Raw genomic sequence first — 27,997 nt, forward strand, 5'->3', positions numbered from 1 at the left:
AAGAGAAAACCAAGGCTACTAACTGTTGCTGCAGTCGTTGGAACAACAGGATTTCTTTGAATGTTCTCTGCATCAACTTATCCCCTCAAACTCTCACAAGGGGTTACCGCTGGGTAATTAGCCCTATTATTTTTGCCAGGGTGGCATGGGGCTTTCTGGGTATCAAAAGTGTCTCCTACCGAACTGTGCCATAGCTGTTGGTGTCTATTGACCTCACCAAGCATATGCCAGATCGATAATCTTCATTCCCATGAAGCACCATTGGTAATATATTCATTGTACTTTCTGTAGACCTCAAAATCCACGCAACCAAAAAGTTCGCACTGAAGCCAAGTGTTTGGAGTTCTAAACACGATTCTATATAAATATGGTCAAGAGCTTTAAAAAAAGTCTCTCAACTTACAAAACAGAATTATTCCCGAAAAATGAGATATAAGGAAGAATGTTCACATTTTATCGACACACAATTTCCAAATACTTATTAGTCTTTAAAAAACGCATTAGATGAGAAATTTGCAAGCAAACTTGTCTAAAACTAAGGATTCCTTTACTAAGTGAACCATTCATTACTCCTGCATCTCATTAGTAAATTCTTTTTTTTTTTTTTTTTTTTTTTTTTTTTTTTTTTTTTTTTTTTTTTTTGTATACTGGTGGGGTGTTTTGTTTTGTTTTGTTTTTAGGGTGAGACAGTTATACTTTGGAAAACATGATGCATGTCCCCAATTTTTCTGGACCTCTCTGCAGTAACTGTGGTTCCCAGCCAGAGCGGCACGAGGACTGAGGCCTGACTCTTGCCTTGGGCCCACGTCCCCACGCCCCCACACCCCCACACTCCCACACCCTCACACTCCCACACACTCACACGCTTGTAACAGTAAGGCCCTGCTCCCATCCCCGCTAAGTCCCGCCCGGCTCCCGGTGGCATCGCCGCGCAGCCCTGCCCTGGTGCGGCTCTGGGCTCCGGGCAGTTGACAGGCGGTGCCCGCGCTCCGCTTCCGGCCCTGATTGGTCCACCGCTGCCCACCAGGCTTCCCCTATTGGCTGCCAGTGATCCCGCCGCGCCCGCCGGTTGGCCGTTCAGCCGTTGCCCTGGCGACGCCGATGTTGTGGTTCCGCAGCTCCCTGGGATTTTGGGTTTGGTTGGCTGCAGCCCGCCAGCCGTGTAAAAACTCCAACGCCGGGCGCCGCGGGCAGCACCCACGGAGACCGGCGGGGAGCTGGTGAGCCTGAGCGGGCTGGAGGACAATGGGGGCGCCCACAGGGGCCCCGGCCTTGTCCACTGTGAGGAGCTCACGGTGCGGGCAGTGCGCGCCGGGGCTGGAGGGAGGGGACCACCTTGTCGCCGGGTTGGGATGAGCACAGGGCGGGATCTCCCAGCCTGCCCAAGTCCCGCGGCCCCTTTGTTACCTGTTGTTTATCCTCTCTGTACCTACTGTATCCCTGGCGTGGACGTGCCTGTACTGAATACCCGACGTGACGTACCCCCTGCTGTGTGACCCGCACGCACGCATCTCTGCTGAATACCCCGCGTGAATGTGCCCCTGCTGTGTACCCGGAGTGCGTACGCCCCTGCTGTGTACACTGTGTGGACATGCCCTGCTGTCTACCTGGCGTGCATGTGTTCCTGCTGTATACCGGCGTGATGTGCTCCCTTCTGTTTACCTGGCGTCGACCTGCCCCCTGCTGTACACCCTGCATGGAAGTGCCAGCGCTAGGCGATCGCAAGGCGCCTGCAGGCGTGTCAGGTGGAGGCTTACAGACCGACCTAGAGGGGGCGCGCAGATTTTGCTTTTGCAGTTGCAGCTTCTGACAGCGGGTCAAGCAGGCAGCGTCCAGAGCACCTGCGAACACCAGGTCCGGCAGCATCTGTCTTTTCCCGCAGCGTGCAGCGCCTGACCATGAGGAACACGAGCAAGGAACTTCAGGGCGCCACGCACCGCTACGCTCCCTGCGGTGAGTGCGCCCTGAGCGCGTCCCGGCCAGAAAGAGCTGGGTGCGTGCACTCTGCTTACTAGACACACTGTGGACCCGTCGTCCTCTATGTGGGCTGGAGGGGGGTGTGAACGATGGAGGACCAAGTGATAAAACTAACAAGTCAAAGAAAGGCACAAACTGCTCCTGTGCCTGAGTGTGAAATCAAGACTTAAAGAGAAATATGAGTGGGGGAAGTCTTGTTTTTCTTTATTTTCAACAAGAGAGAACCAAGGCTACCTATCTTGTTCAATCTGGAGCAACAGGATCCCTTGGAAGTTTTCATTGTCATAGTTCAACCCTATACAGTTCTCACAACTGCATTCCTGAATGTTGACCTGGGAAGTTTCTTTTCTAGCTGAATTCCCTAGGTATTTCATTGAATCCCTAGACCTTGCTCCTACTTTAGACCCCAAGAAAGTTAAACATACATTCTGGTTTTAGTGTCTGGCTACAGGAAAAGGAATTCAGTGAGGTTCATGTCTTCTTATGTGCCAGGGTTTGAAGTGGAGGAGAGGGGAAGGAAGAATAAGTCTTGAGATGCTGTCATCTTTTTTCTTTTTTCCTGTTTTTTTTTTTTTTTTTTTTTTTTTTTTTTTTTTTTTTTTTTTTTTTTTTTACTGGGAAAGACTGTAAGAGGGTAGAGAAGAGGGTCGTGGGGATCAGCTGGGACAGCCGAGTTGGAGCTGGTCGGCACCCTGGAGCCAGCACATCTGCTCAGAAGTGAACCATATGTGGCCCTGCTGCATACTCTAAGCATGTTGCTAGCCCAGAGGGCTACCTTGTGACCGCTATTGAAGATAGTGTGGCCATGCTGGGGATTGGAAAGGGAACAGCACAGAAGGCCTGGCTGATTTGCCTTTTCCCAGTGGGCTCTGGAGCCTTTATGTGACTTCTTGGTGTCTTCTAGTGGCCTTGTCTGTATGAACAACACTAAGGAACACTAATAACTGCCAGGCACTGTTCTAAGTGCTTTATATTAATATATACTAACTCATTTAACCTCATAACAGCCCTACAAGGTAACATTACCCTCGTTTTATAGAGTTTGGAGTAATTTGCCCAAGGTCACACACTTTGTAAGTGACTCCACAGCTGTTAAGTGAGGCCACAGCAGCCTAAAGCAGGAGCCTGTGCCCCGCGGGTATGTGAGCATATAACACACTGCCTTGTGCCTTAGAGACCAGAAGAGCTGGGGGATCTTTAGTTCATCTCATAGACTGTCACAGACTGTGTTTCCTCACTGATGAAACAAGGGTACTAATATTTGGCAAACGAGAAGGCAGGGAAGGCTATATATAAAAAAATCTATATGATAGTAAATGATTGATATGGTACAAGTGCCAACAATATGTTTTGCATGATAAAAACTGTGATAACTCTTAGTCCCTTTAACCCTCTGTGTGTGTGTATGTGTGTGTGTGCGCGCGCATGAGGTGATCACGGTTGGTTCTTACTGATCCGGGCCCTCGCTCTCTGAGTGCCTCCTTTGCCTGCATTTAGAAATGGCCAACCAGATTCGAGTTCAGTGCCTGTTCACAGCTTCCAGTAATGAGAAGAAGGTAGAAGACACACTGTTCTCTGTGGATTAATTAGTAATCAAAACACAGAGTGGAAAAATAAAGCAACAATAAAATGCCTTCTCTCAAAAAGAAAATATTTGAACTGAATATGATCAGACTATGAAGCTGCTAAATTCTCCTATTCATTCTTAAATTGATTCTCTGTGATCTTTTGTGCAATTCTTTAAACCTTTTCCAATTTTTTTCTTTCCTTTACAAAACCATATAGTGTTTATTCAGCTATTTAATGTCCTTTAGATACTTAAAAGATTGTATTAAATACCATCCATTAAAAATTCGATGTCTAAGCTTTTAGCTTTAAAGGATGGTTACTTCTCATTTCTGTATGCTTAAATGAATCGATTTATTCAGTACTATTTTCCTGTGTGTCTACTGCGTTAGTCAGCATTCTCCACACCAACATAACCAACAGCATATCCATGTCTACCTTTCTATATACATACACATATATACATAGATAGATAGATAGATAGATAGATAGATAGATAGATAGATAGATTGAAAGAGAGAGAGAGAGATTTGTTTTAAGGAATTGGCTCACATGATTGTGGAGGCTGGCAGGTTCGAAATTTGCAGTGCAGACCAGCAGTCCGGAGACCCAGGGAAGAGCTGATGTTGCTGTTTGAGTTTCAGAGCAGTCTGGAGGAAGAGTTTCCTCTTTCTGGGGGAATCTCATTCTTTTCTCTTAAGACTTTCAATTAATTGCCCACAAAAAGAGTCAAACTCTGTAAAATATTTAAAGAGGTTTATTCTAAGCTGAATATGAGTGGCCAAGGCCTGTGACACAGCCCCAGGAGGTCTTGAGAACATGTGCCCAAGATGGTTGAGTCACAGCATGATTTTATCCATTTTAGGGAGACAGAAGTCATAGGAAGACATCAATCAATCCATGTAAGGAATACATTCATTCAGTTTGAAAAGGTGGGATAACTCCAAGTATGTGTGTGTGTATGTGGGTGGGAGTTGGTTCCAGGTCATAGGTGGATTTAAAGATTTTCTGATTGGTAATTCGTTGCAAGTTATTAACCAAAGACACAGAATCAATAGAAAGTAGTGACTGGGTTAAGATAAGGAGTTGCAGAGACTAGGGTTTTTGTTATGTAGATGAAGTCTCCAGGTAGCCAACTTCAGAGAGAGTAGATGTAAACATCTCTTTTTTTTTTTTTTTTTTTTTGAGACGGAGTCTTGCTCTGTCACCCAGGCTGGAGTTCAGTGGCCGGATCTCGGCTCACTGCAAGCTCCGCCTCCTGGGTTCACGCCATTCTCCTGCCTCAGCCTCCCGAGTAGCTGGGACTACAGGCGCCTGCCACCTCGCCCGGCTAGTTTTTTGTATTTTTTTTAGTAGAGATGGGGTTTCACCGCGTTAGCCAGGATGGTCTCGATCTCCTGACCTTGTGATCCGCCTGTCTAACATCTCTTATCAGACCTAAAAAGGTGTCAGACTCAATTAATTCTCTCCCGGATCAGGAAAAGAGCTGGAAAGGGAAGGGGATTCTCTACAGAATGCAGATTTTCCCCACAAGAGACAGCTTTTTAGGACCATTTCAAACTATGTCAAAGAAATCTATTTTGTGGTAAAATACTTCAGTTTCTTTCAGGACCTGCTATCTGTCATGTGATGCTCTACTACAGTCAGGTTGCAATTTGGTCTCTGATTGCCACTAACAGTCTGTTTTTTCAGTCTTAAGATCTCTGTTTTAATGATAATGCTGGTCTGCTGTGCCTGAATTCCAAAGGAAGGAGGGTATAAGGAGGCACGTGCAACCTCCCTTCCCATTATGGCCTGAACTAGTTTTTCAGGTTTACTTTGGAATGCCCTTGGCTGAGTAGGGGGATTCATTTAGTCAGCTGGGGGATGGGGGGGCGCAGGGCTTAGCATTTTATTTTTGCTTTACTCTGACTGGAGGAAGCCCACCCACATTACAGAGGACAGTCTACTTCACTCAAATTCTACTGTTTTTAATGTTATTTTCATCTAAAAAACGTCATAGACACAACTAAAATAATGCCTTACCAATATCTGGGTACCATGGTCCAGCCAAGTTGACACATAAAATTAGACATTATATCTACCCAAGAAGAGGATATTGTGTTAGACTCTGAACATACTGCCCCTGTGACAGGACATTCTGATAAGTGCTACTAAATACACCCAGTCGCTTGTGTCACATTAATTGCATCTCTTGTATCTGATATTCTTCCTGGGTTTTGTTTCTAAAGTTCTCAATCAGGTGTGATTTTTTTGTCTTATATTTGGGTATCTGGTTAATCAATTTCAGATTCAAATAGTTACCTAGAACACCAGGTGTCTGAATGCCCCGGATCTCTTCTCTCTGTGAGGGTCATCAATAAACACTGGTAACTCCAGGTCCCTGGGATTTTGCCAACTCACTTGACAGAAGCTCCCAGTAGGACTCCAGGGAGTCTCCTGGGTGGTCCCAAGCCAGTCTGCAGGGCCTGTCCTGGATGCCCTCAGCTTAAGGCCTTAGGGAGCCTCATGGCTTCACCAGGCCCATGTTCAGCTTCTCTGTCCACAGCCCCTTTCTGCATGGGCTCCACTCAGGAAGGGAAGAAGGACAGAGAATAGCTCTCCTCCTCCACTCGATTGTGCCTGGCTTCTTCATGGGACCTTTGACAATACAAACCACACAATCTACACTCCCTGTGTTTCAACTTGATCTTTCTCAAGGGAACCAAACCCAGTCACCTTAAGAATTTCTGAGTCTCCACCTGAGAAGTTTTTCCATAACACATAGGCACCTGTTTCCACCATTTTTCAGGAACCATCTAGACCTCTGGCCACCTTTCACTGCTCTCTTTGGCCTCAGGCATAAGCAAAACCATTATTATTGAAAACAGTAATTACACATTAATAATAATGAAAGGGACAAGGAGAGAGGGAGAAGGAGAGTGATAAGGTGAGATGAACTCTCACGTGGGGAGTCTGGGTGGAGGGAAGGTACTGTACTCGCTTGTGTGGAGACGGGCTGCTGAGCTGATTCTAGCACCCTTGCTCGGTGGACAGGTCTCTTTGACCACTCCCCAGTTCCGCCTCTTGTCACTTTTGTGCTAGTGGTAAATGTGTTCAAACAGCCTGTTATTTCTGTGACAGAACTTAGATTTCAGTATTTTTAGCATACTAAATTTAGCAAATCTTTGTCAACATTTAGCCATATATTCTACAGGCTTATCCATAACGTTTTATTTAAGTGATTTGGGATTTTTCAGGAATGTATATTTCCCAGCATAACCGGAAATACAGTTGTCTTATTTTTATGGAGGATTAGGAGAGAGAGACAGAGACCTAATGAGGCTTGGGTAACTCCCTGGGAAGCTAAAGCACCCATGAAAAAGGCTGAGCCCTCAGAGCTTTCCCTTCGGTTGGTGCCAGTGGTGGCATCTTGGTGGGCAGTAGAGACTGGATTGCATGGGTTGTGTTACCATTCACATCAGGAACTCAGAAGAGGGCATTTTCTTCCTTGCTAATAGGCTTCCACAGAGCCTATTAGGCTCTGTGGCCTGCACTACTCCACTTGATGGGGCTGTCTGCATAGACACTCTGGTAGAGAACTAGAGGCCACCCTGGCACACAGCAACAGCGTGGCCCTCTGCCTCTCTCCTCTATAGATTGGTATTACCATCTTCCAGTGAAGCGCTCTGAGAAGGCTGTGGATGCCCCACCGGCGTCCCAGATCCCAGGTCTCAGCAATTTGGGAGACTCACACGGCAGGGACCTGCCTGGGACTCGGAGATACTGGATAAAAGAAACAGATTCGGAATACGTGAAGCTCGCGAAACAAGGCGGCAGGCCTGGTGAGCCCCCGCCTGCCCTGTTCAATGTGGCAGCCTCGTGGGCGGTGAGGGGGGCGTTTGTTCCTAATTTCTTCCATATAAAAATATTACTATAGAGTCTACATGTTTAGCTTAGGGCCTTTGGAAATTTAGGTTAATTAAATAGGTGTAGGGATGGGCATGCTCTCCAGGGATGAGCTAATTTTTATGATGTTAGAATAAATAGGCCGAATTCACAGAATTGCCTGTGTAGGATATTTCTTCTGAGTAATGCCTTTGCGATGATCCAACCTTCCCTCACCCACTTTATATTCTTATTACAAAGAGAATCTCAGGAAGTTGCCTCCAAGAGAGAATCTGTCTTTGCACGCTACCAATTCTTGGCTAATTTTTGAAAAGGTTTTGTTTCCTGTTGTTTATTCTCATTGCGGCTTGTCCTTTGTATGAAAATGTTTTCGAAAATGAAAACCATAGATGAGTTTCAGTGTGATGTTGATGAGGATCAAATTTTGATACATGATTTAATTGAGAAAGGACTGCTTAATCATGCTAAAAACTAAGGTATTTGAGCTCAACGGAAATTACTCAGAGGGTTGGGAGATCACATCTAAAATGTCTCAGAGCCAGTCTTGGTGTCAGTGACTTTGAGAGACACTAACCTTTTTTCCCCTCTGGCTGCCATTACTCCTGTGGGGATTGTCAGAAAGAAAATGGGAAGCAAAATGGTGACATCTTTGCTTTAATATTAAAAGGTTGGACTAAACAGTTTGATGGACTAGGTGTGACACTCAGAGAACAGGACCTAGACATTTTTTCTTAGATTCACCTCCTCCTGCTGTTGTTTAAAAGAACATTAAGGGGACAAACTCTGAATGTCGGTAAATCAGATAAAAGAATTGCATCAATAGTAGTTTCCTGAATGTGATCATTGTGCCATGATTACGTCAGGAATGTCTTTTGGCAACATCCGCTGAGATATAGGGGGATGACTGGGCATTATGTCTGCAACACGCTGCCCAATGATTCTGAAAACAATAATGACAACAAAAATAATAATGAGAGAGAGGGATAGACAAAGAGAGAAAACATAACGCAAATATGGTAGAATATCATCTGGGGAGCCTAGGTCAGGGTACAGGGGAACTCATACTATTCTTGCAATGTTTCTGTAAGTCTGAAACATTTAACAATGAAAAGTGCTTTAAAAGTAAAAAAAAAAAAATGAAAAGTTAAAATTTTATTATTGATAGTAATAGGTCAACCAAAGTTGTCTGCTACTGTCATGGGCACTGTTATCATTTTGCTGTCCTTATTATCAGGAAAGTCAGTTCTTCCCACTCCCTGCTTTTTGAAACCAGAGGAGGGAAGTGTGGGGAGCTAGAAAGCAAGTGGGTGAGTCGGGAGCTGGCCTGGGCCTCTGAGAAGGACCCTGTACTCTCTGTGCCTCTCAGGGTTGGCTCCAAGGTGACTGTGAAATCTCCCAGGTACCTTTCAGGGGTTTGTATCCTACTTCCCATCTGGAAACCTGGAGGGGTGGCTTCTTCTGGAAATGGTGGGGGTGGGGTTAGGGACAGCTCCACAGTGGCAGAGGACAGTCAGACTGTCCTATGCTAGGAGAATGGTGTGGGGGTAGCTGAGGATGAGGGAGCCAGCATGTGCAGTCCCTGGAGACCTCAGCAGTGGAGGGACGGGCCCCCTCCAGGAACTGGTGGATGCTGGCCTGCATAGATGCAGCTCAAGACCAGGACCTCTGTCCAGATCTGCAAAGAGTGAGATGTGGGGAGGCATACAGGATTTCCTTTCTTGAGCACAAAGCAGGACGCCCAACTGTCAGCCTGTGCAGAGACAGGTGAGGATCAGGGATGCTCTATTAGCCCCTGGATCCCAGAGGCAACCCTAGGGAGACCTACAGTTCCCCTTGTAAATTGAGCCTATCACTGGCAATGCTGTGTGTCTGTGTAGGGGCAACGGGGTGTCTCACAGCCATGTCATTTTCTCTTTGAGATTTGTTGAAGCACTTTGCCCCTGGGACCGGGAAAGGCTCCCCGATGGCCTACTCCCTGCCAGACTGGTACATCCACCACAGCAAGCCACCGACAGCCAACCAGCAAGAGTAAGTATCTTAAAGCACTCACATTGTTGTTTATCTTTACAGGAAAAAAAAATAGCCCAATTTGAATTTTAAAAATACAAATGTCTAATACTGATAGTAAGCATGTAATATGACAACTTCAGGTTCTCTTTTACAATAGCCCGCTCTTTGAGGGATATAGCCTAAGTTGTCAGAAAACCAGAGTTCTGGAAACCCTGGCATTTTGTGCCACCCTAGAGTCGTGTGTCTTTGGGCTCCTTCTTGGTAAATTGCGCTGTAGTGTTACCGGCGGGTCTTTGTTCTTAGAGCTCCCAAGATGGTGGCAAGCCTTTTGTTCTCTGACCTGGGGTTCTTGGCCTCACGGATTCCAAGGAATGGACTCTTGGGCCATGCGGTGAGTGTTATAGCTCTGTTAGAAGCTGTGGGTCACGGAAGAGACCCTTGGAACCCAGTGACTAGTGTTCAGCTCCATTAGGGCAAACCCAGGCACTTAGCTGTGCAGGAACAACGAGGAGCCTCTAGCCCGATGGGGAGTGTCAATGGGTGCCTCGCTGGATCAGAAGTACAGTGGACACTCTGCCATATCTGGAGGGGTGGAAATTAGCGGCAGGTCTGCGACGGAGGCAATCAGCAGTGGTGGACGGCGGGCGAAAGCTCAGCTCAAGCCGGGACAAACACAGACCAGAAGAGTGTGCAGTTGCAAGATTTAATACAGTGAAAACAGGGCTCCCATACAATGGGAGGGGACCCAAAGGAGTTTGCCACTGCTAGCTCAAATGCCTGGGTTTATATCCCGATCATTGTCCCTCCCCCTGTGCTCTCAGGCAACAGATGATTGACTATTTCATTACCTCCTGCTTTTAGCCTCATTGGTATTTTAGTGAGCTCTCTTTACTATCTGATTGGTCGGGTGTGAGCTGAGTTACCAGTCAGGTGTTTAAAGGTGGGTGCAGTCACCTTCACCAGCTAGGCTTAGTAATTCTTGGCTGGCCTAGGAAATCCAGCTAGTCCTGTCTCTCAGTAGGACTGACCACATCCTCCTGACGTGGAAATAGCAGCCTATCCCAAAGGGTTCTCATTAAAGACAAAAGGCACTAGGTAAAGCTACAAATATATGAAATCCTAAATTTCTATGTTCACTATTGAGTTATGAGGAGCCATTGTTCCCATAATATTTGAAATGTCTAAGAAATTTCTATTTGTGGACATGCAAACTTTATCTCCAAAACCACCTCTCTTGGATTGAGAGGTAAAATGAAAAATCATTTCAGGCCATTTCCCCATTTTTTTGGGCTTGAAAATAGGACTACCATAGATATATTTACAAGTAGTTATCTGGTGTTACTTGAATGTTCTGCCATGGTCACAGTGCGGCTTTTGTCTTCAGGATTCTGTTTCCCTCTGTAGTTTAAAATGAATACACAGGGTGGCTCACACCCAGGTGGGTGGATCACCTGAGGTCAGGAGTTCGAGACCAGCCTGACCAATATGGTGAAACCCCATCTCTACTAAAAATACAAAAAATAGCTGGATATGGTGGTGTACACCAGTAGTCCCAGCTACCTGGGAGGCTGAGACCAGAGAATTGCTTGAACCCAGGACGCAGAGGTTGCAGTGAGCCAAGATAGCACTGCTGCACTCAAGCCTGGGTGACAGAGCAAGACTATCTCCAAAAAAAAAAAAAAAAAAAAAAAGAAATACTCTGTGCTAACAGAGGTTACATCAAAGTGGATGAGCTGAGCAAGAAGAGAGAGTCTTAGAAGGGGAAGCAGGAGACTGGGGGCACTCCTGCAATGCTGCTTGCGCTTGCAAGAACAGAGCAGAGCAGGCAGCCTCAGGTGAGAGTAGAGCCCGAGTACCCCAGGCAGATGTGGAGGGATGGGTTTCCTGAGCACCCTTGACCCTGAGCTCTGACTGAGGGGTGCCCAGTGGTCCTGCGGCTACTGGACTCCAAGCAGCTGTGCACTTTCTTGCAGCCGAGGGTGGCTCCTGCTCTAGCTGGGTGCCCTGAACCAACGGTTAATTCTTGGGGGGAGGTGGGGGCACTTCATGTCTCTGGGGTGCTCCTGGAGAGCGTTACCTCAGGCATGCCCCTTCCTCCTATATCCACACTTCCACATGGACTTTTTCGTCGCTTCTTTCTGCTTTTTCCTTCCAAACTGTTGGTACCCCTGTCCCTTTGCTGTCTCCTCCCACCCCATATGTCCTTACTAATTGTCCAAGCCTTCTAGTGATGATCTACTTTTGGGGCCTTCAGCGTTTTTCGTCCTCCTGGGACCTTGTCCTCCTCTGGACTGCAGACCACCTGCTCCAGGTCCTGGGACAGGCCGAGGATGTGAAGAGCAGGAAGCACAGGAGAAATTCTTCCTTCACTGAAAATCTGGGAACCCAGGAGCTACAACTTAACACACTTTTTAAAAAAAATTATCCCTCCCGTTGTTGTTTTCAACGCTCATCTGTCTCTGTGGGCTTTTTACTGCCCTCAGACTGTATCAGAAGTAGGAGGGCTGGGGAGAGGTGCCGCTTCTCACACCTGTGCTCCCTGAGCAACTCAGCCACACCCGTGGCTTCTCTTACTGGGTATCTGCGGCCACCTTCCAAGCCTGCATTTCCAGCCTCTGACCGCTACTCCCTGGCCTCTTCACTCGCTCTCTCAGAGGACCCCACCTCCTTTAGGTGCTTTGCTGCAGTGGTGCCCAGGACCCTACTCCTCAACCTTGCCCTTGATGCCCACTTTGCAGCTGGGCCTCTTCTCAGCATCCTGGAGCCCTGAACAAGTGCAAATGAGGAGCGGGACATGGAGGAGGGGAGTCGCTGCAGCCCCTCAGACACTGCGTTGGGGGGGTTGTGCTGCCGTGTCAAATTTGAATGCAGTGTTCTTCCCTGTTCAAACCTGGTTATGTGTACAGATGGTCCTTCGGGGATCTAAAGGCTGAAGCATTCCAGTGCCTTTGATGCCCCTTCTGTATGCGCTGTGTGTATGGGAAGACTGGTTGCTAGTTTAAATGCCCACATTAAAAATGACCATCCAACAGGAAACAGAGCATGTTATTATTATTTTAAATGAACATGATAAATGGTAAATGTTTAGGGGTGTTTAGTTAATTTAAGGGGTCAAAGTGGTAGATGCTATTCTAAAATAAATAATTATTTTAGAAGATATGTTTTATAATTTCATATTTTAGTATATCTCGTTTTACTAATGTCGAGACCTTGTGATTTCTGAGTGGCCCTCCTGGGAGGCAGGCCCTGGAGGGGTTGGTGTGTTGCTTAGCAGGCACAGGAGGGAAAGGCCTGTCTGTGTTTTCAAGGAGGATGGGTAGTGCTGATGTCAAGAGAGATGGAAGAGAAGAGAATAAGGGAGGGAGAGAAAGAGAAAGAGGGAAAGAAGAGGAAGAGGAAAAGAGAGAGAGAGAGAGAGCAAGAGAGGGAGAGAGAGAGGAGAAAGGAAAGGAGGGAGACAGAAGGAGAGAGGGAGAGGGAGAGCCAGCAATGGAGATGAAAGGAAGGGAGGGAGCTGAAATGGCTCTGAGCACCGGGCTATAACTGCTGTCTGTCCCTGCAGAGTGCGGGCTGTCTCCATGCCGGATTACATGGTTCATGAAGAATTTAACCCCGATCAGGCCAACGGTAGCTATGCATCCAGAAGAGGGCCCTTCGACTTCGACATGAAAACAGTTTGGCAAAGAGAGGCTGAGGAACTTGAAAAGGAGAAAAAAAAGGTGACGGGAGCCCATAAATAGATGGCATCTGCATCCGCTTTGCTTCTGTGGCCCCGAGTAATTAAGTGCTGTGATGTTAGCTGCTGGTGGCGTCTTACGTTGCCCGTGGCATCGGCCACGTGCTCTGTGTTTTAAGTTTGGATCTACTAAAAGGCAAGCAGCCACCATACTGTGGTCTTTCTTTTTCTTTTTACGAATAATGACTTTAAGAGGTAAGATTCCTTTTTGCTAGATGATTTACAGATAGTTAATGCTTATCTAGAGGAAAACTGGCTTAGCACTTCTGATCTGGCACATACAGAAAAGGAATTTTATATTTAGTTATCCCATTTCTGAATGTTTTCATTTATTTAAGTATTAGGCGTTTTCTGGAATACTCTTTGTTGATAATAAAGGAAGAGAAGATGAATTCTCTTCTTCTATGTGAAGTCCTGGTGGTGTATTTGATCGCAAAGGAGTGACTGGCCGTGCAGTGAAGGCTTCTCAGAGGATGTGTATTTTAAGAATGCAATGAAGAAAGTTGGAAGCAATCTTGAATTGGTGGCTCTGTTGTTGGGAAGTCTTGATCAGAGGCCCTTCTCTCCCCTTTCCTCGGGGCTGGAAGGAACAAGAGCCAGGCCTGAAGCTCTGCCAAGGGCTCAGTATTGCCTGGGGCTTCAGCACCATGTCTCAGATTAGTCTCAGTTCTTGCAACTCTGGGGTTTGTGAGTGAAACGGTGAAGTTCACATTACAAATAACAGTAGTGTTTGATACTGAGAATAAGAGTGAACACTGTTGTCACCTGACAGGTGATCATTTTGAACAGTGAAGAGAATGGATGTGTCTCAGCATAGGCGGCAGTTGTTATGAACTATCTATGCCTGATTCCTAGACTGTTGCCTCAGCATCTTGGTTTGAAGGGAAACCCCTCAGTTTATTTTGGGGACTTCAGTAGCTGAACACCAAGTAGAATGTCAACTGGCTGCAATGGGCCACATGCTTTTTCTTTAAGATCTCCATGTCCAGCTGTGATTCGGATTTTGGGTTGTTTCCGTGATCCGTGCAAAGGCACTGGACCTTTTATTGTTGTTTTTTGTTTATTTTTTTAATTAGAGAGAAGTTCTCTCTCTGTCACCCAGGCTGGAGTGCAGCGGCATTATCATAGCTCACTTACACCCTCGAACTCCTGGGCTCAAGGGCTCCTCTGCCACAGCCTCCTGAGTAGCTGGATCTACAGATGGATACTGCCGTAGACACTCAGCAAAATGGACCATGTTAAGAATCAGATCTATCTCTTAGTGTTGTGCAAGTGGCCAATTACACTGAGTTACAGCCTCTAGTGACAAATGAACCCTTGGATATTAACCATGGTTACAGCTCACATCTACAGAAATCTTAAAATGCTAAATGCTATATCACTCTCAAATCAAGTGGGGTTTCTAAGTTAGTATCCATTTACAAAAGGTGTGCTAGGGGCTGCACAAAGTTCCGAAGCCAGCCTCTCACTGTGGGGAAGGAGATAGGGTGACAAGCGGTGGTGGTTAAAGATACACATGCTGAATATTTAACAGGTAGAGGGACATGATGTTGGGTAAGGTGCAGGGGATGAGCACCGCATCGGGATGGACTCCGATTGCCCTAATAAGACAACACAATCACCACTTTGGTAAGAAGGTCACCTATGAGTGATGATCACATCCTGGGCGTGGGCCAGCTGACAAAGTGCTTCCTCAACTGTGCCCTGGCCCCACATGGGGCATGTGGTGGATGCTTGACAAGACTTAGGGCACATGTGTTGCCTGTTGGTTACCAGCATTCATGGGGGTCTTGCTCACCTACAGGGTGATCGGGGGATTTTGTTTCCTTTTTTTGAATAGCCATCTTTTCTTCCTGTAATTGTTAGTAATACCTCCATGGATTTTGTTTGCTTGGTTTGGTTTTTTCCAGTTTTCCTGTAGCATTTATTTATATTTCTTTTAATAAGAAATAATTTACATAGAGTGAAACCCACCTTTTATAGAGAACTGCTCTCCAGGTTTTGACTAAGATGTCCCTTGTGTACCACCACAGCCGTCAAGGAACATAGCAGTCCTGTCGCCCCCAGCATTTCTACACCTTTTTATGGTCAGCCCCTCACCAGACCCTTGCAAGTCCCGATCTGTTTTCAGTCTTTATAGTTCTTCTGGACAGAGCAGGAGCATCGCCATCTTGGACAAGCCTCTCATTCTAAAAGTTCACCTTAATAAAAACCGCCTAAATCCAAGGGGCATTAGCCTAACTGCTAAGGTCAATGAACCACAGGTAACATCTCCAACCAGAAACATTCAAACTCCTCCCTGACCAGAGACGTGGTGGCCCCTAAATAAGCTCCCTCCAGCCAGGAAGATTCCAGTCCCGAGTTAACCGCCCTCCGGGCTGAAAGATGTCTGCCCCGAGATAACCTCCCCTCCTCCCAGAGAGTTTCCAACCCCACCATGAACTTCTCCACACACATGGACATTCCAAGCTTCTCATAAGCCCCCTCACCCTAAAACCAATATATACTTTTAGTCTGTAAGAAAAAGTGCCCCTGACCACAATCGGCCAGGAGCGCCTCTCAGGTTTTAACTAAAGAAAACCTGTCTTTGACTGTCAAGCCGCATTTCGTGTTTCTTTCCTCTTTCTTTAATTCTTACACTTCCTTTTCCAGAATGTGAAATCAATGGAATCATACGGCGTGGAGTCTTTCCTGCTTCACTTCTCCAATGTGGTGTAATGCATGTACTTTATGCATCTGCATTATATACGCGTGGCCGTGCTGTTCCGAGTATCAGTAGTTCATTCATTTCTGTTGCTGAGTTTCATTGGCTGATCATGATACCATTTGTTTATCCATTCATTTGTTGGTGGACATCTGGGTTGCTTCCAGTTCTGGGTGATTATTACAAAAGCATACAGGTGCTTTTGTGAACATATGTTTTCATCCAGGTGTGGGAAATTCCTTCAGGACCAGGCTCTTAGCTGTTCATTGTTTTTCCTCCTGAGCAGATGGCATCTTTACTCAAATATAGAAACTGCTTTTGAGTTACAGACTGTCCCTTTTACATAACTATTTTGTTGAATGAGATGATTGCTGAATTATATTTTATTGTGACCATTTACAATGACCACATTGAAAGTCCAGCCCTACAAGCTTTGTATCTTTGCTACCATTGGTGAGTTTTCTTCTAGTTGTTGAGTGCTTTCCACTAACTCAGGGTTTTGCGTGTTTCCTCACACAGCTGAGGCTACCGGCCATTGACTCAAAGTACCTAAGCAAAGCAGACACCCAACTTGGCCCTAAGGACCCTACAGGAAGTAGACTCTCCTTCCCCCCCATGTAAGTGCTTGAGCTACGCCCGCACTGTCTGGACTGGGTTTGGGTTTGGCTTTCCGTCTTTCATCCGGTGATGACTGCGCCAGTGACAGCATCCACACAACTTCCCGAAGCCCTGTCTGCGGCCTGGCCTGGCTGTGCCTGTCGCCCCCTCACTGTGGTTTCTGTTCCTTCCTAATGTCATTTTGCCACTGTTGAACACATCTGCCCTTCCAGGTCATGCTTGCTGCAGGTTGGCAGTGTGGAGGCCCTGCTTCTCCATCAGGCTGTGTCCTGCCTGAAGCACCCGCCCCCTCCGAGATACCACCCTCACCATAGTTTGCTGGGGCTGCTTGTCCTGCATGTAGGGGCCACTAGGTCCTGATGTTTCTGTGTCCAAGTCCTGAACTGAGGTGTCTGCGCCTTGTAAGCGTGCTGGCTCTGTTTCCAATTGGAAGATAAAGCAGGCACACTGACATTTGCTGATCCTCCAGCTGGAGAGTGAAATCCCTGAGGCCTTAGGTGTCTTCTTACTCTCCCAGATCCAAGTTTAATGCTAGGATAAATGTTATTAATTACCTGACTAATTCTTCAAACAGCTTCTTGTCCAATGGGGAAAAAATAATCAGATACATTGCATTGTGACAAATGCCATGACAGCACCAAGCTAGACTGATAGAGAGGGGAATATACATGTATTCATATGTGTTTATATATATGTAAGTATATAGGTATACCTAGACATGTATTTATAGATGTGCAAGAGAGAGAACATGAAGCATTAGGAGTGGCTTTGATAACAAAGTGATTGGGCGCAAGAAATCCTCCCACCTCAGCCTCCCAAGTAGCTGGGGCTATACGCATGCACCACCACACCCAGCTGATTTTTTATTTTTTGTAGAGACAAGGTCTCATTATGTTGCCCAGGCTGGTGTCAAACTCCTGCACTCAAACAATCCTCCTGCCTCTGTCTCTCAAAGTGCTGAGATGGAGGCTCAGAGAGAACAGGTGGTGGGTTGCTACTGCTCGAGCTGAAAGCTCACACTACCTCCACCGTGGCAAACTGCCCTGTCACTCTTCAGTGTGGGTCAGGGTAAGATGTGAAGATGCAGTAGATGGTGAAAGGCTAAGCTAACAACAAGAAATGACTGGAGACAAACCTGTGTAAGAGAGTAAAATAGCAGCGGGTAACCATTGATAAGGACAAGAAAGAACCAATAAGAAAGTAATCATTTGTTTTTTTTTTTTTTGAGATGGAGTCTTGCTCTGTTGCCCAGGCTGGAGTGCAGTGGTACGAACTCAGCTCACTGCAGCCTCCACCTTCCAGGTTCAAGTGATTCTCTTGCCTCAGCCTCCCAAGTAGCAGGACTATAGGTGCCTGCCACCACAGCTGGCTTTTTTTTTTGAGACAGAGTCTCGCCCTGTCCCCCAGGCTGGAGTGCAGTGGTGCGATCTTGGCTCATTGCAAGCTCCACCTCCCCTCCTGGGTTCACGTGATTCTACTGCCTCAGCCTCCTGAGTAGCTGAGACTACAGGCGTCCACCACCGCGCCCGGCTAATTTTTTGTATTTTTAGTAGAGGTGGGGTTTCACCATGTTGGCCAGAGTGGTCTCGAATTCCTGACCTCAAGTGATCTGCCTGCCTCGGCCTCCCAAAGTGCTGGGATTACAGGTGTAAGCTACTGTGCCCAGCCCCCTTCCTTCCTCCCTTCCTTCCTCCCTTCCTTCCTTTCCTTCCCTCCCTTCCTTCCTTTCCTTCCCTCCCTTCCCTCCCTCCCTCTTCCTTCTTTCTTTCTCTTTCTTTTCTCTTTCTTTCTTTTCTCTTTCTTTCTTTCTTTCTTTTTCTTTCTTTTTTTCTTTCTCTTTCTTTCTTTCTTTCTTTCTTTTTTCTTTCTTTCTTTCTTTCTTTCTTTCTCTCTTTCTTTCTCTCTTTCTTTCTTTCTTTCTTTCTTTTCTTTCTTTCTTTCTTTTCTTTCCTTTCTTTCTTTCTCTCTTGTTCTCTTCCTTCCTTCCTTCCTTCCTTCCTTCCTTCCTTCCTTCCTTCCTTCTTTCCTTCCTTCCTTTCTTCCTTTCTTTCTTTCTTTTCTTTCTTTTCTCTTTTTTCCTTTTTTCTTTTTTTTGAGACTGAGTCTCACTCTGTTGCCCAAGCTGGAGTGCAGTGGTGTGATCTCAGCTCACTGCAACCTCCGGCTCTCAGGTTCAAGCAATTCTCCTACCTCAGCCTTCCGAGTAGCTGGGACTACAGGTGTGCGCCACCAGGTCCAGCTAATTTTTGTATTTTTTGTAGAGACAGGGTTTCATCAGGTTGGCCAGGATGGCCTCGATCTCTTGACCGCGTGGCTGCCTGCCTCGGCCTCCCAAAGTGCTAGGATTATAGGCGTGAGCCACCGTACCCAGCAGTTTTTTTGTTGTTGTTTTGTTTTGTTTTTAAAGGTAGTTCTGAGCAATCCATTACTATGAAGGAAGGGGGTGGTGTTTTCTTAGGAAGGCTTCCCAGTGAAATACTAGAATTATTACTAATTCTTAATTGACTATCACAAAGAAAGATTTTGGAAGCTGAACTAAACATGCTCTCATCCCTGTACAAGGGATGCTTTGACATGCACTTGTTACGCTTAAAAATGGAGACAGTGAGACAGACAGAGAAGCAGAGGGAGATACAAAAGGGCAGAGAGAGATAGAGGGAGAAAGAGAGAGGGAGAGGCAGAGAGAGAGGTTTGTTAGGTTTGAAGGGACAGTGACACCTATTTAGTGTGTTCACGGAATACTGCTTCTGCTTTATCATTAACCCTTGTGCTTAAGTTTCACATTACTTTTACTCTTTTTAAGGCCTGGTCAAAAAAACAGTTCACCTACCAATTTTTCCAAACTCATTAGCAATGGTTATAAGGATGAGTGGTTGCAGCAGCAGCGAGCTGACTCAGGCAAGAGGACCCCGAAGATCTCCAGGGCGTCAGTGTCATCTCAGTCCCCACGAGACCCGGAAGGTCCCCAGGATGCAGCGAGGCTCCAGGACGCAGAGGCTCCTGAAGGTCCTGAGGATGCCCCAGGTGAGGCACAGGCAGCCATCTGTGTTTACTGGAGGCTTGGTTAATTGTGATGCAGCAGCTGATGTTCTTATCGCATGATGCTTCTCGTAATGAGAAATGAATAACCCAAAAACGATGTGAAAACACCCATAGAAGTACCAAGGTTACAGATAAGCAAGAGGGTAATACATGTTTTGCTCTTTCCTCTTTATTCAAATGAATAGCGGAAGTCATGACTTTTGGGGTTTTACATTTTATTTGTCAAAAAGTTTGATAGTCCATTTGATATAACAAACAAATAACATACCAAATAATATCAACTTTTAATCTTCCAGATCCAAAAAATGTTGACCCTAAAATGCTTAGACTTTTGCATAAGCAACTGGTCCTTTTTGAGATCACTTTTTAAAAATTTTTGAAAATAAGTCAAAATTCAAACTTAAAATTACTCCATTATCTTAAACTTTGAATAATTTAGAACTTTCTCCATAATTAGATGTTCAAAGTACTATATTAGTTTTAATTTATTATAATATTTTATTTTATTTATTTTTTGAGACAGAATCTTACTCTGTTGTCCTGACTGGAGTGAAGTGGCACAATCACAGATCACTGTAGCCTCGAACTCCTGGGCTCAAGAGATCCTCCCACCTCAGTCTCCCAAATAGCTGGGAATATAGGCATGCACCACTACATGCAGCTACTTTTTTGTTTTTCATCAAGACAAGGCCTCACTATGTTGCCCCGGCTGGTCTCAAACTCCTGGGCTCAAAAAATTCTTCTACCTCTGCCTTGCAAACTACTGAGATTATAGGTGTGAACCACTGTGCACAGCCATTCATTTTTCTTTTTAATAGTACAGAAAGAATTCATCTTATTTTTTCAACACATCCATCTTAATACCTATTGAGCATTATGTTCAGTATCCACAGCTCTATTAATTATTGACCATTTGCTTCTGGGAAACTTGTTTTTACTCTTGAGGCTTGAGTTCTTTGATTAAGAGGAAAGATGGCGTGTTATGCCTCTTCAGACATTTCAAGTGTTTGGTGTGGTTATTTGTAAGTGAGGTCACTGCTTGCCCTTATTCCACACCCTGTTCCTTACTGTATTTGTTGAGCAAGATCTGCCACTTACTGGCTGACTCTCTCCTTTATTATCCTGGAGGATGAGATGGTAACAAGTTCATATTCAGTGTTGGTAAAAAGCACCCTATTGGCTGGGCACGGTGGCTCACGTCTGTAATCCCAGCACTGTGGGAGACAGAGGCAGGTGGATCACCTGAGGTCAGGAGTTTGAGACCTGCCTGACCAACATGGAGAAACCCCATCTCTACTAAAAATACAAAATTAGCTGGGCGTGGTGGCGCATGCCTGTAATCCCAGCTACTCGGGAGGCTGAGGCAGGAGAATCACTTGAACCCAGGAGGCGGACGTTGAGGTGAGGCAAGATTGCGCCATTGCACTGCAGTCTGGGCAACAAGTGGGAAACTCCGTCTCAAAAAAAAAAAAAAAAAAAAAAAAAAAAAAAGTGTGCCCTATTGAACTTTACAATGTCAAGAGTGTTTTATGACTTATCGTTGTTTTAAGTAATATAGAATTTTTATTAACTCTTTAAGTAATTATGACTTCTTTTAATACTTGGTCTGTTTCGTTAACCTGAACAATGAATGTACTTGTTTTTTATTACAGAGTCTTCTCACAGTGAGTATTTATAAAGTAACCTGCACCAAAACAAGACAAAAGTCTTACACAAAAAAATCGATGGACATAGTCCTGTAATCTGAGACTACAGCCTCTCGGCAGCCTGGAATGTCCTTCTCCAAACTGCATGCATTCTGACTACAAAGCCTGTGCCATGTCTGTTTTAAAAAAATCGGAGTTCCAGAAACATAACTTAGGGAGAGCAAAAAGAGGATCGCTTACACTGTTAAAACATGATTCTTCTTCTTCTTTTTTTTTTGAGAGGGAGTCTCACTCTGTCGCCCAGGCTGGAGTTCAGTGGCGTGATCTCGGCTCACTGCAAGCTCCGCCTTCCAGGTTCACGCCATTCTCCTGCCTCAGCTTCCCAAGTAGCTGGGACTACAGGCACCCACCGACACGCCCGGCTAATTTTCTGTATTGTTAGTAGAGACAGGGTTTCACCGTGTTAGCCAGGATGGTCTCGATCTCCTGATCTCGTGATCTGCCCACCTCGGCCTCCCAAAGTGCTAGGATTACAGGCGTGAGTCACTGTGCCTGGCCTATTGTTCTTTTATACATGTTACACAAGCAAAAACATACTTTAGTTCATAGGCACACACTGTATTACTCGCCATGTGAGAGTCATACTGGAAAAGGTAAGTAAAAAGCCATGGGAGACTCCAATTAATTTTTTAGTTTACTTTTTATTTTATTTTTAATTGACTAATAATAATTGCATACAACTATGGGGTGCAATGCAATGTTTTGATATATGTACACATTGTGGCATCATTAAATAAAGATAACTAAAATATCCATTACCTCAAATACTTATGCTTTTTTTTGTGGTGATCACACTTAAAATCTGTTCTTTTAACGATTTTGAAATATACAATATATTATTATTAACTTTATTCACCTTGCTGTGAAATAGATCATTAAAACTTAACTCATCCTGTCTAAGGGAAACTTGGTACCCTTTGACCAACTTCTTCTCTTATCCCATCAACTACTAGCCCATCCCCAGCACCTAGCAGCACATTCTGTTCTGCTTCTATGAGTTCAACTTTTTTAGATTCCATATGTGGCTGCAATTATACAGTATTTGTCTTTCTGTACCTGGCTTATTTTACTCAGACGAATGTATTCCAGGTTCATCTATGTTGTCACAAATGACAGAATTTACTTCTTTTTTAAAGGCTGAATAGTGTTCCATCGTGTATATACCACATTTTCTTTCCTTATTCATCTGCTGATGCACAGTGAGGTTGATGCCATAGCTTGGTTATTGTGAATAATGCTGCAGAAAATTTGCGAGTGCAGTTATAGCTTTGTGACATACTGATTCCATTTCCTTTGATATATGCCCAGCAGTGGGATTGCTATATCATACGGGAATTCGATTTTTAGTTTTTTAAGGAAGCCCCATAATGTTTTCCGTTATGGCTATTCTAATTTGCATTTCACCTTCAGTATGTAAGAGATCCTTTTTCTCCATATTATCGTCAACACTTACTTTTCATCTTTTTGATAATAGCCATTTTGACAGGTGTGAGATGATACCTCATTGTGGTTTTCATTTGCATTTCCCTGATGACAGTAATGTTGAGCTTTTTTTTTATATACCTGTTGGCCACTTACATGTCTTCTTTTGAGAAATATCTGTGCAAGTCCTTTGCCCATTTTTAAATTGGATTATTTGTTTTTTTTTGCTACTGAGTTGAGTTCCTTATATATTTTGGATATTAACCCCTTATCAGACTTATTGGAAACTTATACAGTTTCCAAATATTTTTTTCCTGTGCTGTGGCTTGTCTTTTTATTTTGTTGTTTGTTTCTTTTGCTTGCAGAAACTTTTTAATGTAGTCCCACTTATTTTTCCTTTTGTTGCCTGGGTTTTTGGTGTTCTATTCAAAAAATCATTGCCCAGACCAATGCTGGGGAGCTTGTTCCCTATATTTTTTTCTACAGGTTGAGCATCCCAAATCTGAAAATCTGAAATCAAAGGAGATGCTCATTCAAACATTTCAGATTTTGGATTTTTGGATTTGGGATGCTCAACCAGTAAGTATGCAAATATTTCAAAATTTAAAAATAATTGAAATCCCAAACACTTCTGGTCTCAAGGATTTCAAATAAAGGATACTCAACCTATAGCAGTTTTACAGTTTCAGGTCTTTTGTTTAAGTCTTCATCTATTTTGAGTTGATTTTAGCATATTAAATGAGATGAAGATCCAATTTTCTGTCTCTGCATGTGGATATTCAGTTTACCCAGCACCATTTATTGAAGAAACTGTCCTTTCCCTCATTGTGTGTTCTTGGCACCTTTGTTGAAAATTAATTGACTGTTAATGCGTGGGTTTATTTCTTGGCTGTATCCATTGATCTATACTTCCGTTTTTATGCCAGTACCATGAGGTTTTGCTTACTCTAGCTTTCCAATATATTTTGAAATCAAATAGCATGATTCCATATATCTGCTTTTTTTTTTCTGTTTGCTTAAGATTGGTTTGGCTATTCAGAGCCTTTTGTGGTTCCCTACAAATTCTAGGATTTATTTTCTATTTCTGTGAAAAATGTCATTGGAATTTTGATAGGGATTGCATTGAATCTGTACATTGTTTTGGGTAGTACGGACATTTTGACAATATTAATTATTCTGATCCATGTATGTAGGCTATGTTTCCATTTATTTGTGTCTTCCTCAATTTATTTCATCCATGTTTTATAGTTTTCAGTGTATAGGTCTTTCACCCCCTTGGCTAAATTTATTCTTAAGTATTTTTTAATGCTAATGAGACTGGGATTGTTTCCTTACTTTCTTTTTCAGATCATTTGTTGTTAGTACATAGAAAGCTACCAATTTTTGTCTGTTGATTTTGTATCTTGCAATTTTACTGGATTTGTTTATCAGTTTTCATAGTTTTCTGGTGGAGTCTTTAGGGCTTTCTATATATAAGATCACATTGTCACCAAACAGAATATTTCACTTGTCTCTTTATAATATGAATGCTTTCTATTTATTTTTCATGCCTAATTGCTCTGGCTAAGACTTCAGGTACTAAGTCAAATAGAAGTGGTGATAGTGAGCACCCCTGTATTTCTCCTGATCTTAGAAAAAAAGCTTTCAGTTTTCACTGGTGAATGTCAAATTAGCTGTGGGCTTCTCACGTATGGCCTTTATTGTGTAAAGGTACATTTCCTCTATGCTTAATTTGTTGAGAGTTTTTATCATAAAAGGATGTTGAACTTTGTTAAGCACTTTTCCTGTATCTATTAAGGTGACCGTATGGTTTTTGTCCTTCGTTCTGTTAATTTGGTATATCACATTTAATGATTTGCATATGTTGAACCATCCTTGCTTACCAGGGATAAATTCTGCATGATCATGTTTTATGATCTTTTTAATGTGCTGTTGAATTTGGTTTGCTAGTATTTTGTTGTGAATTTTTGCATCTATGTTTATCAAGGAAATTGGCCTGTAATTTTCTTTTCTTATAGTGTCCTTGTCTGACTTTGGTATCAGGGTAATGCTGGCCTCATAAAATGAGTTTGGAAGTGCTCCTTCCTTTTCAATTTTTTTGGAACAGCTTGAGAAGAGTTAGTATGAGTTCTTCCTTTACATGTTAGGTAGAATTCACCAGTGAAGCCATTATGTCCTGGGCTTTTCTGTGATGGGAGAGTTTTTTTTTTTTTTTTTTTTTTTTTTACCTGATTCAATCTCCATACTCATTCTTAGACTTCAGATTTTCTATTTCTTCATGATTCAGCTTTGGTGGATTGCATGATTCTAGGAATGTATCCATTTCCTCTAGACTATCCAATTTGTTGGTGTATAATCGTTCACAGTCGTCCTTTGTGGTCCTTTGTGTTTTGCAGTATCAGTTGCAACATATCCTCTTTCTTTTCTTATTTTTTTCAGTCTTTTCTTTTTTTCTCTCGTAGTCTAACTAAATATTTGTCAATTTTGTTTATAATAAAAATATTACTCTTACATTTTTGATCTTTTCTATCTTTCTTCTGCTAACCTTGGGCTTAAATTATTCTTCTTTAGGACCTCAAGTTAAATATACAAATGCAGCAGGTACAGAAGATCACCTTCATAAGATATGATAAGGGTTTTATTATTCTGCATTGTCTTAAGAAGATAGAATTTACTTCACCATTGACAAAATATTACATATCTGATCAAGGGACTATCATTTGATATTCATATAAATGTATAAACTTTATATTGCAGGTGTTATGTAATCTTTGTGTTTATATTATCAGCAAGATCTGTTTAATTTTGAAGAAACCTTTTAAGCTTTCAAATTAATGAAAGCCTAAATTAGCAGCAAAGCCCCTAAGAGCTGAAGAATCATCATGGGGAGAAGAGGATCTGCTCTGCTTAGTTTCTGGATAGCTGAGGCGGGTGTCACTATGAAACGCTTGCTCCCACCTCTCAGTATCTCTGATTTCAAGGCTAATGCTAGAGCTTTTGACATCCACACTCTCTCCACTGTCAGTCTGACCACCATTTTCCTTCCTGTATTTCATTTCCTCGTCTTTTTTCCTATTTTCCCTGCTGTCCATCATGGTTTTAACTTTATAAACAATAGGCAATTTAGAAAGTGCCTTTTTTTTCCTTCCAACTAGACATCTCTCCACTTAGAATGTGTTGCTATAACTTTCTGGAGACTAATCTTGTCAAGGCTTCTTATTTTATTTTATATTGTTAAGATAGGATCTTGCTCTGTTGCTGGGCCTGGAGTGCAGTGGTGCAATCATGGCTCACTGCAGCCTTGACCTCCTGTGCTCAAGTGATCCTTCTGCCTCAGCCTCCCGAGCAGCTGGAACTACAGGTGCATGCCACCATGCCTGGCTAATTTTTGTATTTTTTATAGGAACGAGATTTCACCATGTTGCCCAGGCTGGTCTTGAACTCCTGAGCTCAAGCAATCCACCCACTTCAGCCTCCCACAGTGTTGGGATTTTAGGCGTGAGCCACCACGCCCAGCCTAAGGCTTCTTCTTAATGTTTCTTTCCCTCTGTGAGACACAAGATTATTATTATTCTTGTTTATTGCAATTTTTTCTAGCTGTCCTAGATATTTTGACGTGCCCTAAAGCTTCGCATTAGGAAACTGGTACACTATTGTACTTTGAGAGGGTCAGCATTAATGAAGATTTCAAAAGACTTGGGAGCAGGGACACGTGCCATGCCAAGACTGACAGCCTGAGTTGCCCCACCTCCCTACTCGCCTTGCCCAGGCTGTGCTCATACTATTTATTTAATAATTCTTGTCAGTGTGCTTATGTCAGCAGAAACTTTCCACAATACACAGGCAAAACTCATGAATTAAACTGTTTCCAATGGGGCACTCTCTTCTAGTCTACCAGTGCAGAAGTTGTAGTCTTGTGTTTCCAATGTATGATTTATGCCAGGATCATAAGCTCGATTTTTCTGTAGACTCAGAAATAATCCTTATTAATAGGTACAGAACTATGTGTTTTCTTATATTTAAAATTAAGGTTTTTTAATTTATAGAAAACGTCATCTTTGTCTACTTATTTATTTACTTTGTGTTGCAGGCCCAGAAGAATCTGTATCTGCATCAACACCAGCAGAGCTCAAATAAATCCTGATGCAATATATATTTAGGATAATTTTAAAATGGCTAAATATGACATGACTATATTATAGCTATATTTCTGAGGCTCTTTTTGTATTTTATTAATATAGACTCTCATTGAATAATTTAACTTGTAGCAGATTTGACATTGCTGCATAGAAGGGGCAGGTGTTGGTTTTTGTTTCTTGCGTTTCTCTGGGATGTGAAACACATGGCTAACAAACACAACTATGGCCTCTGGTACCCTCTGCCCTGCTGGCCTGTTGATGTCCCAGTATCTCAGAACCAATCACTTGCCCCTGTCATCAACTAACATAACCTCCTACTGTGTGAACCACTCTTAGCGGGCATTGCTACTGGATTCTTGACTAGAGGAAACTTACAGAACAGGTGTTAAACCTTTTCCAATATTTGGTATTGCAATCTTTACAGAAATCATTTTCTAGTTACAAAAAAATTTAATTCCAGAATATGGTGATACAGTTTATGTTAAGAAAAATATTTTAATTTATTATGCCATGAATTTATTAACATTTAATATAAAATATTGTAACATTTGCTGTTTTTAAATGTTTGCTATTTTTTCATAAACTGAGATTCAAAATATTAAACATTTATTATTTTGTATAAACCTTTAAGTAAAAATATGCTGAGTTTTAATATTTAATTTAGTAGAATTAACAAAAACTCCCAAGCTGAATTACTTTGTTTTATAAAGTTAAATTGTTTATATTTAAGTAATTAGCTGAAATATAGTTCTATGTTTTGTATATTAATTGATTAATAACAATAATTTTATGTGGGAATGTTTTTAAAAAGCCAAGTAAAGCCACAGATATTTTAGCTTCTTTCCCAGAATAAACTTATCATGCATTTGCTTACCTAAAATTTAAGTTTCAAATTAGTTCTCTATATGAGACACTTAATTGAGCATATATATCTATATTCATTGATCAAACTGATATGCTACAGGAGAATGTATGCAATATGTAAAAAAATGCAAATGGCTGTATGCATTGAATAAAAATCATATGCAATTACAGTAAGAAGTTTGTTTTTTCCCTTTCCTATTCTCTTCCTTCCTCTATATGAATTCTTACCTCATTTCCAGACACCTCCCCCTTAATGAAATAGTCATGAGGAACAGATGTCAATAGTGTAGAACTCTTCAATTCTTTATTCAGATTATTATAGTAA

The 27,997-nt window shown here is 43.2% G+C and overlaps 2 protein-coding genes across 4 annotated transcripts in view; one reads left to right on the forward strand and one right to left on the reverse strand.

The window, feature by feature from the left end:
- The window catches only part of HUS1 (HUS1 checkpoint clamp component), a 154,370-nt gene that overhangs the window by 89,016 nt on the left and 37,357 nt on the right, over window positions 1-27,997 (reverse strand). The gene's annotated exons all lie outside the window — the stretch shown is intronic.
- C3H7orf57 (chromosome 3 C7orf57 homolog) lies at window positions 1,102-27,972 on the forward strand. 3 transcript variants are annotated; one of them, XM_050785540.1, is made up of 9 exons: window positions 1,102-1,220; window positions 1,883-1,953; window positions 7,182-7,367; window positions 9,351-9,459; window positions 13,004-13,160; window positions 16,401-16,498; window positions 19,351-19,523; window positions 21,194-21,205; window positions 26,760-27,972. In XM_050785540.1, exons 1-9 carry the CDS (start codon window positions 1,102-1,104, stop codon window positions 26,804-26,806), a joined length of 972 nt encoding a protein of 323 aa, XP_050641497.1. In that variant the 3' UTR covers window positions 26,807-27,972. The 3 variants fall into 3 exon arrangements, with proteins under 3 accessions (XP_050641497.1, XP_050641496.1, XP_050641498.1); XM_050785539.1 differs by having other exon boundaries at window positions 19,303-19,523; window positions 26,760-27,312; XM_050785541.1 differs by having other exon boundaries at window positions 1,104-1,220; window positions 1,798-1,953; window positions 19,303-19,523.

Source organism: Macaca thibetana, chromosome 3, assembly GCF_024542745.1.
Source record: "Macaca thibetana thibetana isolate TM-01 chromosome 3, ASM2454274v1, whole genome shotgun sequence".
NCBI lineage: Eukaryota > Metazoa > Chordata > Mammalia > Primates > Cercopithecidae > Macaca > Macaca thibetana.

Coding starts and splice junctions, on each gene's coding strand:
- C3H7orf57 (XM_050785539.1), top strand. CDS start 1,102: ATGTTGTGGTTCCGCAGCTCCCTGGGATTTTGGGTTTGGTTGGCTGCA. Junction 1,221..1,882: donor CGGAGACCGGCGGGGAGCTG/GTGAGCCTGAGC, acceptor CTTTTCCCGCAG/CGTGCAGCGCCTGACCATGA. Junction 9,460..13,003: donor CCGACAGCCAACCAGCAAGA/GTAAGTATCTTA, acceptor CTGTCCCTGCAG/AGTGCGGGCTGTCTCCATGC.